General features: G+C 41.1%; 1 protein-coding gene and 2 non-coding genes across 3 annotated transcripts; all 3 read right to left on the bottom strand.

Annotated features, from left to right (window-relative positions):
• Window positions 1-217: 217 nt before the first annotated feature.
• LOC119734449 (uncharacterized protein YER152C-like) lies at window positions 218-12,908 on the bottom strand. The gene is made up of 9 exons (XM_038207953.1): window positions 12,535-12,908; window positions 10,683-10,801; window positions 8,303-8,454; window positions 5,906-6,067; window positions 5,098-5,365; window positions 4,189-4,303; window positions 3,271-3,342; window positions 1,964-2,067; window positions 218-630 (listed from the first exon to the last, which is right to left on the bottom strand). Exons 1-9 carry the CDS (start codon window positions 12,886-12,888, stop codon window positions 507-509), a joined length of 1,470 nt encoding a protein of 489 aa, XP_038063881.1. The 5' UTR covers window positions 12,889-12,908; the 3' UTR covers window positions 218-506.
• A 622-nt stretch (window positions 12,909-13,530) lies between these two features.
• Window positions 13,531-13,603, bottom strand: Trnai-aau. The gene has a single exon. It is a non-coding gene; the product is annotated as a tRNA-Ile (tRNA).
• A 2,113-nt stretch (window positions 13,604-15,716) lies between these two features.
• Window positions 15,717-15,789, bottom strand: Trnai-aau. The gene has a single exon. It is a non-coding gene; the product is annotated as a tRNA-Ile (tRNA).
• Between the last annotated feature and the right edge of the window lie 1,696 nt (window positions 15,790-17,485).

Here is a 17,485-nt window from a genome sequence, read left to right as displayed (position 1 = left end):
AAGAACGCACACCTTTTGTATGATCTGTGGACAGAACTTTAAAACGGTGGTTGTGTTTAAAATTCCGTAACTTGAAAAGTACATAAGTGATTTGAATGATTCTTGTACTAAAAGAAAGCTTACGAATTGGGCTCTCATATCCTAGATTTTGAAAGTGCTGCATGCAGAACTTCGATAAAACAATAGTCCCGACATTTGGGTCTCGGGGGTTTTTTTTACTCACTCTGTATCTTTGCAATATTTTTTGCGTACATGTAATGTAAAAACTGTTCCATAAAATACCCAAGTTTTATCAGTTACTCTAATAATACACTAATATATGTAAAACCAAAATCATTCAAAAAAAAATGTATAACCCTGTCACTGTGCAAATTTCAGACATAATCACTCAATTATTGAAAAGAAAGGGACATCTGAATAATTTCCTATATCCATCCCAAAATTTAAACATGACTAAAAGAAAATCAGAATTGTTTTGTGTTGCTGTGCTCACATTAAAATGTCATTTATTTTCCCAGATACTTCTTGGTTGCCGCGGCGATGGCCTTAGCAGCAGCCTGCAGGTTGTCATCGCCATAGTAACTGAAGGACAATCGCAAACAGTTGGCATAATTGCCACAGGGGGAGGCCCTACAAAAAGACAGGGGAAAAAGACGGGAAAAATTCAAACATAACAAACACAACTTGGTAACGTTTCACCATGAAATTATACAAGCAAATTGCTCAGTGAGAAAACTGGGTGATGGAGGGTTCGAACCTGTGACCTCTTTATTATCGTACCTGGGGTCTCCCTAGGGGTTGTAACTCGGGCCAAGTTTGTGCAAGGACTATAGCTGACCAACGGTTAACCAAAGCCCGACTTATGCTTGCCCGAACTCTGTCTAGTCGACGGTGGTTGACTACACTAGTCAACTATTTGGAACCAACCTACTGGGGCTGGTTGCATCGCTAGTAACCAATAGCCGCGCGCATTCATAACGCTAGCAGAGAGCCAGGATCCAGAAGTTTTGCGATGACATTTTGACCAGCGTTTGACTAGAGACGTTCGCACGTTGCTATTAGTGCGCAGGCGTAAGGTACGTCACAAATCAACCACTAGTCGACTAATGGTCCTTGCTCGAACTTGGCTTCATTCGTCAAAGCCGACAAGTCGTAATCCAGTCTTGTGTGACAAGGTATTCAAATGAGGCGTCGCAAAGGTATTCCTTTGGCATTAAGAGTCACAAAGGCATAGACTCTTTGCACAGGTACACCCTCAACGGTTACAAAGTTGGACCACTCGGAAGGATACTCGAAACCCATTGCCAACGATGCCCGACACTCATGCGAAAATGCTATGGGGTTTGTGCATATAAGAATGAAACGTCGGGTGCCCAGCAGAAGGGCATATGAGCATTCTGACGCAAAAAAAAAAATCACTTTCAAGAACATTGCATTGAAAGGCTCCAATGTTCCCCGACGCGTATTATGAATCCAATGTTCTCCCACAAATTTTTAATTTGTCACAAGTATGAATCATATTTTTTGGAACAAAATGTTTAAATTTCATTACAACAGAGGCAATTTTCTGCATATGCCCTTTTGCTGGTAACATTTTGGTGATAATGTGATTAAGTGGCTGCGGCTACTTCCCATAGACTCATGTGTAATTTGAAGCCGTAGCCAAGCAATTCAGACATAGCCTTAGCCGTTACCTGAATTGTAGTTGACTTGCGATAGACTTGTATTTGGTATATGTGATTGACTGGAGATTACAAATCCAGTCCAACTGGGCTTTTACCAAATGTTAATATATCATGGGGAACACAAAATTGAATGCTTTTTCCACGGCATATCAAAAACCAATTTGATTAAACTGTGGTCTGCAAGTGCTGTGGAAACTTTCACACTGCTCATTGTTAACATCTGACATTTTGCTGTGAAAGTTGAAAAGGGAAAGAAAATAAACGCATACAAGACTTACAAATGTCCCGGCAGGAAAGCCACCTTATGATCCTCCTTGGCGATCTTGAGGACCTCCGCAGCTTTGGCGCCCTCTGGGAGCTCAACCCAGATGAAATAACCACCCTGGAATCAGTCACAGGAACAAGGAGGGCATTAGAATAAGGATAATTCAAATTTTGACACACAAACAAGGGCCCGATTCACGGCCCAGTGCTTCTGACCACCATTCTGCGCTTACAAGGCTGGCGAAGAAATTCAACACTAACCCTGTAACTGCAGAATCTAGAGATATGCAAATGTGCATCAGCCGAAGTTCTTAGCTAACTTGTGAAATGGGCTTAGCGTTGGCAGAGAATTCTCTAGTTAGTGCCTTCTCAGTGGTTGCAAAGGGAGAAATGGGAAGACCACTGGGAAGGACATTTAAGCGCAATTCCAACAGTGCCTGGACTGCCTGGGCCCAATTTCATGGCACTGCTAACCACAGAATTCCGTGCTTACGATCACCATTCTCAGCTAACAGCGCCAGCAGAAAAATTATGTGCTAACCCTGTTAGCACAGAATCCTTAGTTACGGGATGTACGCATGTGCAGAAGCCAAAATTCCTTGTAAACCCGTGAAATACGCTTACCGTTAGCACAGAATTTTCTGCTACGGTAAGCAGGGATTTTTCATTTACAGTAAGCAGAACCATGAAATTGGGCCCTGATTCTCATGCAAAGACTCTACTGCTCTGTGCAGTATCAAAAGCATATTAGTTGTGCATACTTTGTGTCTTGTGTGCACAAGCCTGTAGATTGTTCTTGCATATGTGTGGTGGCTGCAATCTGATTACAGTGCTCGTGACAGCGAATATCAGCACCACAATTCACAAACATTAGTAGATTTGACTAAATCAAAAAGTAAAGTCTGTCACGAGCCAATGTGGCCCATCAGGCCGGCGTTTATCTCCGGTTTCAGTGGCATGAAACGACTGAGAATATTTCTATCCCCCCTGGATGGGATGCTTGTCCATCGCAGGTAATCGTGGCTAATGCCAGTACCCATTTATACACCTGGGTGGAGAGAGGCAAGTGGGGATGAAGATGTGCCTAAGGTCAACCCAATCAGATTTTTGTTTGAGACGGGCAAACTTATGCATTAATTTTCCATGGACTACGTCTGAAATCAAGATGTTCTAGAGTCATTCTGAATGACTGAAACAGTCTTGCTTTCCACAACTCTGGAGTGTAGCTGCTTCTGTTTCAAACACTAAACTTAATTTAGATCATGGAAGTATTTCGGCGTGAGTCTGGAACTCGTCTCAAATGCATGTAAGAGACAATTACCTTCGGTTCTGCAATGTGGACTCCATCTGGCATCTCGGCCTGAAGTGTTTTCCATAATGCTCGAGATGAGGCCTGTAGTTGATTGGAAAATATGAAAAATACAATAAACAAAATATTTTCCTTAGGACCTAGTTAGCAAAAAAAACCCAAAAAAACAAGTTGCTTAGAATATTTCTTGCCGACTAAAATCAACTAGGAATCAGTCATAAGCAACATCCAAGTATTTGGTGGCAATCTTTTTTTATCTGAATATGACTAAATAATGTCTTAAAAAACAATTGGTGGTCTGTAGTGATCTGGGGGGTTTATCCTCACTTAATAATTGTTGTCAAAAAATGATAACTAATTCTCAAATGAACACATGATAATTTCAAATCTTGCCACGCAATTACTCTAAAAAAAGTGCAGGAATAAAAGACACGTTCAATTAACCCTAACTCCCTAGGCATTTTTGCTAGGATGTAACCTCAACCCTGCAAAATCCTCCAACTTTCTCCATGTAAAAATTGCATACAGCCTCAATCCTGCAAAATCCTCCGTTATTTCTTGAGTGTGGTCCTTGGAGGGGTGACCACTGCCTCAATCCTGCAAAATCCTCCGGCAATCTCTGTCAACATGTTGAGGCAGAGCCAGTGACATCCTGGAGCAGTGCGGAGGATTTCAAGTATAATCTAGGCCTAAATTTATGCACGGCTGAGCATAAACAATACCGGTACAAGGTCCAGCCTAAGACCTTGACACAGTGCATCCTCCAACATCAGCCACACATATATAACCTCAATCCTGCAAAATCCCCTTTTTTGCAAAGACGATTTTGGAGGATTTGGGAAGGTTAGGGTTAAAGAAACTGCTTCCAACGAACAGAAGAATTTTTTTCCAAACTGAACTGATATGAGATGTACAATGTGGAAGACTTACCGCGTAGGTCTTTCGTAGGTTGGCCAAGTGCTCCTGAATCAGACCCATCTCCAGTGCAGTACCCATCAGGCCTGAAGCAAAGGTATTGAAGTTGCCTCCGCTCACCATGTAGGCACTGAGAGGATTGCGGACACAAGTCAACATTAAGAAACTGATCAACGTTGGTTTCCTATCAGATCAAAGCACTGTCTGATGAGGGTGCTAAACTGCATTGGGCATACTGGGGCATCCCATAAAATCTGGGGTCCAAAAGTGTGACCTTTTTGTGTCCCAGTTAGACCTGACCTATGTCATTTGGCAGAAAAGTATCATTCACCCTAACTCCCTAGGCCTTTTTGCTAGGATGTAGCCTCAATCCTGCAAAATCCTCCAATTGGCCTCATGGAAAAATAGCATATAGCCTCAATCCTGCAAATTCCTCCATTATTTCTTGAATATGGTCGGTGGAGTGGTGACCACTGCTTGAACCCTGCAAAATCCTGCGGCAGTGACTGTTAATATGTTGAGACTTGGCCAGTGACATCCTGGAGCAGAAGGGAGGATTTCAAGCATAATCCAGGCCTACATTTATGCATGGCTGAGCAAAAACAACACAAGGTCCGGCCCAAGACCTTGACAAAGTGCATCCTACAAAGTTAGTTGCGCAAATTTGCCATATAACCTCAATCCTCCAAATTCCTCCACTTTGGCAAAGAGGATTTTGAAGGATTCAGGGTGATTCAGGGTGACATTTTTTTACTTGTTCAAATCTCTTTGTTCAGCTAAAAGAGTACAAATTTCAATGTTTTCGGCCCTTTATTTTTGTTTGTACTTAGCTTCCACATTTTCAGCCTTCACACAATGTTAGTTTCTATTCCATAAACCACGAATGAATGAATACATAACCACATATATGTCCCACCAACCCACCTTTTTCTCATGATGTCAATGATGTAAGGGGCCGTCTCAAACCATCCCAGTCGCAGGCCTGGCCCCGTAAACTTGGAGAAGGACCCGCAGGAGATGACGTTCCCCTTGTAGTCGGGGTCGTCCTTCTTGTCGTAGGAGAAGAGACGGGGTGCAGCCAGTCCAAGCTCATTGTTATCGGTGGGTGTCCAGGACAGTACGTTGTAGACGTCGTCACAGACGACTACGATGTCGTACTTCCTGGCAAGCTCGATGACACGGCGACATCGCTCTGTTCATTCCAAAACAAAACAAAAATAAAGGTACAAGCTCAGTCTCTATCAAGTTTTTCTACTGCTATAAAAATAGTGCACATGTTAATTTAGGCTTTTGTGTTATTACATTTGTAACAATTTATTCCAATTCTGCCAAAGAATCGTGCTTTCAAACAGAATGGACTCCAAAAAAGGTCTGGAAAGATGCATTTATTTCTGTACTGATTAGGCCAAAAAAAAAATTGTTCTGCTTCCTGTTCCCTACCTAGCCTATTCTGACAGCCCCTACCCTAATTTTTTTAATTGGAAAAATGAGAAAAAAAACACCCAAAACCATCACTTTATACCTTTTACCCTCGACTTCACGCAGACGCCTCCATATGATTGTACACAAAAAAAATTGGCAAAAAAAAAAATCCCTACCTACCTACCCTACTTTCAAATGCCATGTAATGGGAAGTAGAACTATTTTTTGGGGGATTAATGTCTTTCTCTCAGATTTTAAAGTCTGATTTCAGACTCAAGTCTGAAAAAAATCTCATGCCTGATCCGCTCACCTGGTGCATAGCTTATGGTGGTGGGGTTGTGGAAGACAGTAATAGCATAGAACATGGCACGGAACGGCCGGGTCGCGCTCAGCTCCCGTGTATCATTGTCTTTCAATTCCTTGAATTTTTCCTCCAGAATTTCCGTGTTGATGCCATCTTTGTCTAAGGGAACTGGAACCGTTTAAGTGGAAAGAAATAAGATTAGATCACATTTTAAGTTACAAAAAGACCTAAAATGGAGAAGGTTAAATTTTAGCGTCAACTCCAAAAGTAAAACTCAGTGTTGTAGTTGAGGTACTTGTGATGGATCACTAGCCATCACAAGCCATCACAAAACAATCACAAGGCAATCACAAGCCATCACAAGACTACTTGTAGTTACAAGATTGTAGTAATGATGACAGCTGAAGCCGAAAATCAAGTTGCACTGCACCGTCTCGACAGAAGAATGGTTCCCGGTCCCTCAGTATTCTTTGCCAGTTACTCAGGGTGGGAACCAGTCTTGCCACGGTTCCATTCACTCGTGCCCATGTTGGCTATGCATAGTGTGAACATTTGACATGTTGCACATGAGTAAAACAGTACACGGGTAACGTTAGGGTGGACTCGCTAAAGGTAGTGTGAATGTTATTTCTTACTGATCCATGTTTGATCTTACCCGGTTAGATGGCATGACCAGTCCTTCTGATTTGAAAATCACAGGTGTGTGGAAAAAGGCACACTTGGATGTTTCCATTATAAGATGGAATTTTGCGTCGGGGTGATATAAATCAAATCAGGTTTTGCCCTTCACCGACGTGTTTAAAAACGTCGGTGAAGGGCAAAACCTAATTTGATGGATTTTTCTAGGTGTGTGTGTTTTTCTAGGTGTGGGGTTTTCTAGGTGTGTGATCTGTGGTCCAGGGAAATTCAGGCGTGCAATTATTCACACTTCTCTGGAGGCTTTTAGGAGTGGGATGGTGTGGGGGGTGTGATCGCACGCCTCAAATCAGAAGGACTGCATGACAGCGTGAAAGGCGTAATGTCTTCTGCACTCCACAACCCTTCAAGTTTTGCAAAACCACTTTTGCCCATAGAGTTCGTTCCCATGCTTCAAATTCCTTTGAGGTAATCTTTTGTGGAGTATGGCTCACAATAAGCCTTTTCGGAGTTCCAACTGCGCATTCATAACCTGTGACAATGCGCATTGTTTGTCTCAAATGGCCTTTGACATCATCGCGCCACTGACTTTACAAAAAGGCTGTTTGTGCATTGTGGGTACTGTCAAAGGGCATTTGAGACAAACAATGTGCGTTGTCACAGGTTACGAATGCTGGCAGTTGGAACTCCGAAAAGGGTTATTCCAATCCCTGCACACTTCTTTTGTGTGGTCAAGCTCAGGGCAAGCAGACCGATTCGGTCACGTTTCACTCGTCTCAACAATTTTTTTTGTGTGTGCAAAGATGTATACAGCCTTGTAAAGTCTGCTAGACACAGGTATATAAGGCCAAAAAAAAAAAGTCTCCGGTTTCTGGTATGCGCGCGCGTCGCCGTAGCCATGCGCGTCGGCAAAATGAAAAAGGTTTTTTTCCAATGAAAGATGATGTCTCAAAACCGCCAAACTCACTGGTTTGACTGGAATCCTGCTGCTGCACAATTTTAACGTGTTTTTAGATGGGGTTATGATCGAGAATAAGCTTTATGTGGCCTCTCTGGTCTCCCATAATATTTGCACTAAGTTTAGTCGGGCACCATTTGCAGTCATCAGCCGACATTTGAAGCCAACCCAAAAAAAAAAACAGGTAAAAAAAAAAAAAAAAGCTGCGTCGCCGCACCACTTTTGGGGCAAGCTCCATACCAGAAACCGGAGACTTTTTTTTTTGGCCTAATGAAGGTACATGTAGCACTTTAAGGACTAACTGAAATACCATTATGGCATAAGCTTTTGTAGCTACAATGTACAGCTACTTCATCAGATGCAATGACTCTCTGTGTGACAGAGTTATTTTTACATTTACTTTAACACTTCTTGTATCCCTTCAGGTCTTCAGGTCAGGTCTTCAACAAAGATGGTTTTTATATATTACTCTGAATATTGACTTCCAACTTGGAGGGTTTAAGTAAAATATCTGGAATAAGTAAGATTTGAGGCTTTGCATGGTGGAGATACTAAATGATGAAAGGTTTGCGGAAACAACATGTGCAAATAATTTCTCAACTAAGAGAATGGTTTTGAAAAGAACCAGAGGTATAAACTCGACGTTCTGGTCAGTATACTCTGACCGGACCGAAGACGGTCAGAGCATACTGACCGGAACGTCGAGTTTATACCTCTGGTTCTTTTCAGAACCATTCTCTTAGTTGAGAAATTATTCGCACATGGTGTCTCCGCAAACCTTTCATCATTTAATATCTGGACTAGCATACCCGCCACACTTTTGATGCCGAAATCCTTGAATGCGTTCAGGTTGATGAAGTACGTCGGGTCTTCAACGAAGACGGTGTCTCCAGCGTTGAAGAAGTATGACAGGAGGAATGACATAGCCTGTGTGGCACCGCCGCTCAGCATGAGATCTTGGCTGGAAATGAGGGACAGGACGGAACAAAGTTGGACAATTTGCGAGAATTCTCAAAGTTCCTTAGGCCAAAACCAGGGCTGTAATTTTAGTCAAAGTCTGATCCTTGAGTCATGTACATGGAGGTTGAGTACGAGTCTCCAGTCAACAGAGACGAAACTGGCATTTTTTGAAAATAAATCTGAAAATAGGCTGTTGCCTGGAGGCCTTTTGGCCTTGGAAAATATGATATTACTGATGTTTTATAAAGTTCCACACATGGTGAGGCAAAGATATCTTAGCGATCGGCGAAATCTGGGACATTTTTTTACCAGTAAAGGTTTTGTACCATAATATTTGTGCAACCAAATGCTTCAATCTTCATTAAATAGCCAATTCAATTTCAAGTCAACAAACAATTAAAAAAAAGATTAACCAGCTGTTGTGACAGTTTGCAATAAGCCATTTTAAATTTGCATAACATCTGCTACACTGACTGGCACGTCATAATGCTTGGCACATTTTAACTTTGAATTCTCCAGACCAAAGACACTGTTGCTATATCACGAGATTCCGGGGCAAGCCTTATGCTAGCAACCCTCAGCTCCGGAATGGTCTGGTGTCTTTGTGCCATTCTCACCCATTGTGAGCAATGTATTGATGCTGAGCGTCTCTTGCGTAACTATGCAAGAGCTTGCCCCGAATCATGTGATATAGCAACAGTGTCTTTGGTCTGGAGAAATCGAAGTTAAAACATGCCAAGGATTATGAGCAAGTCAGTGTACCCGATGTTATTCAAATTTAACTCGCATAGGGTACAGGTTATTCGCAAATGGCACATTGATAATTTGGAATAAACTCAGGCTTTGTTACAAGAACTGCGGCGTTTCACAATCCAATAACTCAGAAACAGTTAAGTCCAGTAATTTATTTTCTAATTAAAGTAGGGATTTTCCAAATAATTGTTTTTGTAGTTAGGTTTCCAGATAAAAGCAGCTGTTAGAGTATACCACAGTGTGGTTTTTTTTTAACAAAAGTCAAATTGAAACAATTAGAATTATTACAATTGCACCATGTGGTTAATTTGATGATTTGTAATCAAAAGTTGTATTCCCGCTAAGTGATGCCCGTTTGTTATTTCCCAGATTTGCAGCATTGCTTATGTCAAGACAAGATAAGTTTGCAGTAGCACCGTGTGAATAAATCTCTTTTGTGAGTATGTGTGGTTCTGAAAAGAACCGGAGGGACTCAACATTTCGAACAGTATGCTCTGCCCGTCTTCAGGAGAATGAGGGATTTCAACGAAGATGTGATGTTATAAGTATGGGTGCGGTGAGGCGTGAGAAGGACGCAAACTGGTGAAGCTTGAAACCGGTGAAGCTGAGAAGGATGCAAGTCGACTGAGGGATGTTGGGTGCTTATGTTGCTAGCATCGTGTTTCTTGGGCACGATCCTTGGAATACATGGCATATACGGTGGAACGCCGCTATAACGAACATCCTGGGATCCACAGAAATTGTTCGTAATATCGATCGTTCGGTACAGCGATGTTCACACATTAAATTAAATAATGGCGCCCTCTTTTGATCATTGTTATTGTGTAGTTGCATACAAACCATGCGCGGCGTCGCCAAACATGTCCATTAATATTTTCAATTCCGTAGCAGAACTTCACCAAGTACGCCCTGGTAGTTACTGAAAGACGACTTCGAACACGTGCGACTATTGAATCATGTAATTACACACTTTTTGAGCTTACGTGGGTGGCTTTTTCCTACTATTCCTTGGGGAAATAATAGCCATTTGTCGCTCTTCTGTTGACTTTTCCCAACAACAATGTACACAAAAATTGGGAGCCAAGGCTGATGTTCGGTATAGCCAAATGTTTGGTATAGCGGTGTTCGGTATAGCGACGTTCCACTGTACATCTTTTTAACCGTTTATGGCTTCTGACTAGCGCCCCTTGAACAACGCTACTGACAAACTGGTGGCCATGGTGGCTTGGACACTTTTGACAAGGGACTGGAACTGGCTGCATTAACGCTGCTTCATACTCGGCGCAAAAGCAAATATGAACGTGAATCGCTGCAAATTTGTACTACCTAAGGTTGAACACATCTCAACTCGGGCAAATTTCACGGCGAAGATTTCACGATGTCAAATTCGCTTAAAATTCACACTCATGTCAAGTATGAGTTGGCCTTTATAAGGGGAACAAAATCTAGACCTGGTCATTGACCAAGACTACTCACGCGTCAACAGGACTGCCGTAGCCCTGGGTGAGGAACTTAGCGAGTTCCAAACGGCAGAGTGGATCTCCCCAGGTGTTACCGTACTGCAAGAGATCACCATCGCCTGCTGCTTCTTCAGCCTAGGAATCAACGGGGGAAAATGATAACTATCTTCAATCTTCATTGATTTAAAAATGAAAGAAAAAGACTTGCTTCTATGGGGTGCCCTATAGGGGACATTAGGCAAGGGTGAACTTATTGGGATGGTTGGGGTGCCGCCTGGGAAGAAAATCCCACTTACCTGAAAAAACAAAAACCATTGAATAAAAACACAAATCTAGACACCTTGGCTGATAAGTTCTTATATTCTCCATAGAAGTACATGTTTATAGAAAAAGACTTTATTGTTGCTAATGGCAGATGCTAATTTTCATATTATGCATAAACTGTTTACATTATCATCGCATGAATGGCTTCAACAAATTTCTTGATCCTAAAAGCATGGGTTTAGATACCTTGTTTTATACAATTGGACTTGTATATATCTCCATATAAGTTACATTTCCGACAATGGCAGATGTTTATTTGCACATCATGCATAAAATACACACAATATCAATAATCATTGTAAAATGGCTGTAATGAATTCATTGACCCTCAAACATGAGTTTAGACACCTCGTTGGAATCTGCTTTAGGTTAGAAAGGCCATTTTTAATAAAAATTGTATGATAAGACCCCCCCCCAAAAAAAGTCTCCGGTTTCTGGTACGCGGCTTTTTTTTTTTTAACCTGTTTTTTTTGCTTCAAATGTCGGCTGATGACTGCAAATGGTGCCCGACTAAACTTAGTGCAAATATTATGGGAGACCAGAGAGGCCACATAAAGCTTATTCTCGATCATAACCCCATCTAAAAACACGTTAAAATTGTGCAGCAGCAGGATTCCAGTCAAACCAATGAGTTTGGCGGTTTTGAGACATCATCTTTCATGGAAAAAAAAACTTTTTCATTTTGCCGACGCGCATGGCTACGGTGACGCGCCCGCATACCAGAAATCGGAGACTTTTTTGGGGGGGGGGGCCTAAAAGAATGATAAAAAACACCCTTGACACTAAATTACTTGAACAAAACATAAACATGATGATGAAAGTCTTAAGAGGGGCCCTAACTACACCCTCGCCTTTGGCTCTACTCTGATTTTGGCGTTTTTTCTTTTTAGTTCTTTTTCAAGACGAAACCATGGAGGAAGGAACACATTACCATTCGGAAAAATATTTTCATATACGTACGCCACTAGTTTTTCCCTGCAATTACTTAAAAAGCCATCAGAAAGTGGTAAGGCCAAAAAAATAAAAATATTCGGTCTCTGGTCAGACCAAAGTTCCGGAATTGATGCGGCGACGCGGCTTTTTTCTTTTTTTTTCTTCAAGCTTGGATTGTACAGACAAGGTGGGGTACTATTTTGCTTTTTTGGTGTCCTCATGTACATTGGTGTCCTCCATAATTTGCCTTGGTGCTCTCGATCATTTGCCTTGGTGCAATTTCCCATTCCTTGTTGCTCTTTGGTAAAAAAAATTGAGGAGATGCGGCAATAGAGGGCGCTGTTGGAGCTACCGCGGAACATTTTGGGAAAAAAAAAGATTGACACGCATGATTAAAATCGACGCGCGCGCTGACCAGAGACCAACTTATTTTTTTTTTTGGCCTAACATGTCCTGACCTTGGCTAAGTAAAATAAAAAGTTGAAGCAATTAGTCAGTGACTAGTGAGTACATTGGTATTGAGAAAACACTTAGAATTTGTCAGACCGGTCTCATAGGGTTTGTACACAGGGCGACAAGTGACGTCCGTATGGAATTAGTAGTTTTAGTACCATTCTCTTATGAGCAGCCTTGGAGAACAACTGGGCCACCCGCCTCAGCCTGTCGGGCCCGGGACCGCCCACGGTGAGCTGCTGATTGAGCCCGCTGAACAAACCCCGCGACTTGAAATCGTTCTCGGCGAACGAACCCGTTTCCTGGATTTCCGTTCTCCTCTTCTTGATCGGAACGCACTCTGCCATGGCTGAACTGGCTGTGCTTAGGCTAAACGAGGGTGGGAGGTGTGTGGTTGGTGAAGGAAGTCGAAAAATGGGCGTCGGATGGACTAAAAATTGTTGGTTTTGAGGATTAAAAATCGTCCGTGTGCGATTTAATATGCACGTACCCAATCGGACGGAACGAGCCATATTTTAGATATAGATCAGGATTGTCACGTGGACTATTTCCTTGTATAGCGCCCTCTTGCGATGTCTATACGTATAAAATTCACAAGCGAAGGGATTATTTCGCTCGTACCCCCGTCCCCGCTTTCGCTCGTACCCCCCGCCCTGCAAACAGGCAGGGCGGGGACGGGGGTACGAGCGAAAGGGAATATAACAAGCAAATAAGACAAGAACATAAGAAAATGTTTTGCTTATTTAGCTTTGCAAATAGGTTAACACAAATAGCTCCACAACACAAAGTGTGTTAAGCGACTCGACCGCAGCGGTAGGGAAAATTGAAAAAAAAAAAAAAGTTTTATCATTCCTACGTTCATGTTTTAATTAAGTGCAAGTAAAAACCAGCCGAAGTTTTGACTGTATCTTCAATCATTGTGTGTTAACAAAGTCAAAATTATATATTCTTTCCAAGCCAGTAAACTGAGGTGCAATTAAAATGAATTAGGCCCTAATTGCTTTTCAATCATCATGAAGTTTAACATATTACAGACCCAAAAGAAATAAAAGGGGAAAAAAAGAACAAGGAAACATTTGCAAAAGATGATTCGATTCGTCATTTTAAACGGTTTCCTTTATGCACGATTGTCTCAAAAAATAAAAAACTCTGACTGGTCAGTATGGGGCTCGAACCCATGACCCTCGCGTTATTAGCACGATGCTCTGCCGACTGAGCTAACCGACCGGCTGATTCATGGAGAAATTCTATAACATTTATATCTTTAATAAGTAATCATAACGTGATGGTTCTTTATTTCATTTATTTAACGTACATGCATAAAAATGTATTAGTACAGCGAATAATTGTAAAGCTTGAGGATGTATCTGTCTTCAAAAATAGTGGAAAATAGAATGCAGGATGGTGATTTACTGATGGAGGAAAAAAATAGTCTGGTTCCCAGACCGGACAATTATTCCCGATGCGCGCTCACGTCTAAATTGTAGTCAGAATCTTTTGGTCTGGCAACCAGACTAGGAAAAAATATAAGCACACACGCAGCGTGGGCGCAATTTCGCCGTTGGTTTTGTCAGCGAAATTTCCAATCTTGCCATAATATTATCTTCCTTACTTGATATATGTATCAATATCAAAATGTGACCAAAAAGCATTGTCCTTATGTGAAAACTAAAAAAACCCAGAATGGCTTTTAATTCGTCCCCTCAGTTTCGAATTAAAGAAAACATGGGAATCCTCCAATCTCCACTATTAGTCAGGTGGCTAAGATCTAATTTTCGTCAAGATCGTGACCGCCTGGTCCAAAGCACCAAACTTGGCAGATAGATTCTTATAGACCTAGAGAAGATATTTAGAAGGGGTGACACCCGAAATTCTTTTGGGAAGGGTGCCTAATTTGCATAAATCGTTAATCCCTTCCGTGTAATATATTTATTCCCATATTTTGGTATATTTTTATATTTTTATTTTTTTGAAAAGTGTATTTTGGGGATTTTACTTACATATCTTTACTTAAATAACATTTTCCAAAGCATATAAGTGACTGAATAATTATGAGGACCTAGTAACGATCCAAAATGGCTACTTTTATGCCCTAAATTGCGCGCATTTACCTTGTCCCCAGATATCATCAATTAGTCTTGCCAAACATCAGCATTGATGAACTTTAAATTCACCACGTAGCTTACTGGTACAGTTATCCTATTGAAACCTTATGCAAAATCATGTGAACAATGAGAACATTGTGATATTTAGCCCAGAAAACAAAAACTGGGGGAAAAAACGAGGTGTCCATAAATTGGGCTAACAAGTAAGGTGAAGGGTTGCCTAACATGGAAGACTGGAACAAGTTCAAGGAAATTCCCAAAATTATTGTAGAGAAAACGGTTTGGAGTAGACAAAATTATTGTAAACAACAATAATCTCTTATTTGGGGGGATTTTGTTGAACTTGTTCAAGTCCCCACGTTACCCTTCCCGTAGTAGCCCAATTTACGGACACCACCTTTTCTCCCCTTTTTTGGTCTTTTGGGCCAAACATCAAGATGATATCAATTTTCACATGATTTCCCACTTATTTTTGTTAGGTTAACTATGTCAGTCAGTACCTTTGTGAATTTGAAGCTCATCAATACCCACGTTTGGCGAGACAAGTTGATGATATCTGAGGAAAAGGTAAATGCGCGTAACTTTAGGGTAAAATAGTAGCAATTTTGGTGATTTACTATGTCCTCGTAATTATTCAGTCACTAACATGCTTTAGAAAATGTTATTGAAGTAAGAATATGCAAGTAGGATCACCAAAATACACTTTTCAAAAAAATAAAAAATAAAAATATACCCAAATATGGGAAAAAATATATTACACGGCAGGGATTAACGATTTATGCAAATTAGGCACCCTTCCTAAAAGAATTTCAGGTGTCACCCCTTCTAAATATCTTCTCTAGGTCTATAAGAATCTATCTGCCAAGTTTGGTGCTTTGGACCAGTCGGTCACGATTCCGACCATATGCCACCTGACTATATGCTCCCATCCATATGCTATTTTTTTTTGGGGGGGGGGGGAGTGCCCCCCCCCCCAAAAGGCTAAATTCTGATTTTGAGTATGGCTCGTCCGTTTGTTTCTGTTTTCTGTTCACCTCGTCTGTGATTCTTTTCTCCATTGGAACCGTCCTAGTTTCAGCATCGGTTTGGGGAAAAAAGTATAACGTAAAATTTCAATGGAGGTCGAAGAAAAAAACCCCAAAAAATGTTCATGTCACAAAAATAGGTAATGTGAATTTGAAAAACAAAAATAATTGTCGACACCGCTTCGGGAGGAGAGAAAAAGAAATTTCGACTGGTCAGTATGGGGCTCGAACCCATGACCCTCGCGTTATTAGCACGATGCTCTGCCGACTGAGCTAACCGACCTCACGTTCACATTGCGAAAATGCAAAATATATAATGCATTGAACGGAACGAGCTCGTGCGTCACACGACTTTGTTTAGACTTGTTTCAAGTCACTTTCTTAACCGTAAAGATTTGGTTCTCTACCTATTACCGCATGAGGGCGCTATCACTAGTAACTGGAATGCTACTTTTGATCGTGTGCTGATGACAGAGACCGCTAGAAAAGATAGGTCTCATTAAAAAAGAAAAACTAACAAACTAACAAACAAACAAACAAACAAACAAACACCCAACAAACAATCAAACAAAATATATAATATATATAAATATCAATTAAATAAAAAAGTAAAAATAATATTTGAACAAAACGAACTTTAGATAAAAGAAATAAAGCGATTATAATCATAAAGTAAAAGGAATAACTTGAATCCAACAAATAATGGTAAACTTACGATCTACGCGCACATTTAGAGGGTTAGTAAGAAGAATAATTACAAATTTGTGAGTAAACATACCCTAAATGCAAACGGTCTCAGAGCTGCCAGTCATCCTCGTATTCATAGTGTGGACCAGAACGCTCCAATGCCCCCGGCTCTGGCTGCAGCACACGCGGCGCTGCAACAAATCATTAATTTTGTCCTCGAAATCACACTTACTCGATAAATATATCAATATAACAACAAATAATGCCAAAAGGCATTTTCCTCAGGTGAAAACTAAAAAAGTAAATTTGTGGAGGATGGCTTTTATTTAAATTCGTCCCATCCCCATTTGGCACCATTATATTCCCCTCCCCAAAAAACAATAGCCATAATTCTGGTTTGGAGTATTTTGTCTAGCTGTTTGTTTCTTTGCCTGTCGACTTGTGGGATTCTTTTGTCTATTGTAACTCCTGCAGCGACTTACTTGTGGGGTGCTGTTGTCCAATGGTTACGGTGTTCGACTTGTGTGCCGTGGTACATGGGTTCGAATCCCGACCGTGGGAACATGGTGCTTCACGGTGCTCTTGAGCAAGGCACTTTACCATTATTGCTTCGTCCTTCGGACGTAAAGCCGTAGGTCCCGTGTGGTGTAAAGCACGTTAAAGAACCCAATAATATCGCTAATAGAGAAGGGGTTTGCCCCGGTGTTTCTGGCAGTGGCAATAATGCACCGCAGCACCTTGTAAACCCTTAAAGGTGCTACATAATGGGTCTCATATTTCTCATAAACTTTATTTACCTTTCTTTAATAATTGACATAATTTCCTTATACGTGCACTATATAAAACTCCGGTATTATTATTATTCATTATTTACTTAGGATGTACGCGTATGCCTACATCTTTTTTAGGACTTTTATAGTAACAATTTTGCTGGGAAAAAGAGGATAAACTTAAAGGGAATATACATCATTTGCTTTTGCTGTAATTTTCAGAAATGGGTGGAATTGGGGGGTCGGAAATATAAAGCAAATATAGTTACACTAACTTTTTGGAGGTTTTGGGTTCGAAAATGCTATAAAAACCAAGAAAAACGATCATTTTCCTGTAGTCTGGTTCCCTGACTCCATATAAGAAGAAACAGAGCAGTTTACATACATTGGGGGAATTGTAAGGTCAGGGAACCAGTCTAGCTGGCTCGTACCCGTTTATAGGTTTGTAATCGATTGCAAACAAGTGCAATGGTCAATTGGGGCCAGTATTTGATAAAAAGCCAGTTGTTTCCAACGCTGATC

Source organism: Patiria miniata, unplaced genomic scaffold (genome assembly GCF_015706575.1).
Source record: "Patiria miniata isolate m_02_andy unplaced genomic scaffold, ASM1570657v1 HiC_scaffold_27, whole genome shotgun sequence".
Taxonomy (NCBI): Eukaryota; Metazoa; Echinodermata; class Asteroidea; order Valvatida; family Asterinidae; genus Patiria; species Patiria miniata.
This window is presented reverse-complemented; position numbering and strand designations above follow the sequence as displayed.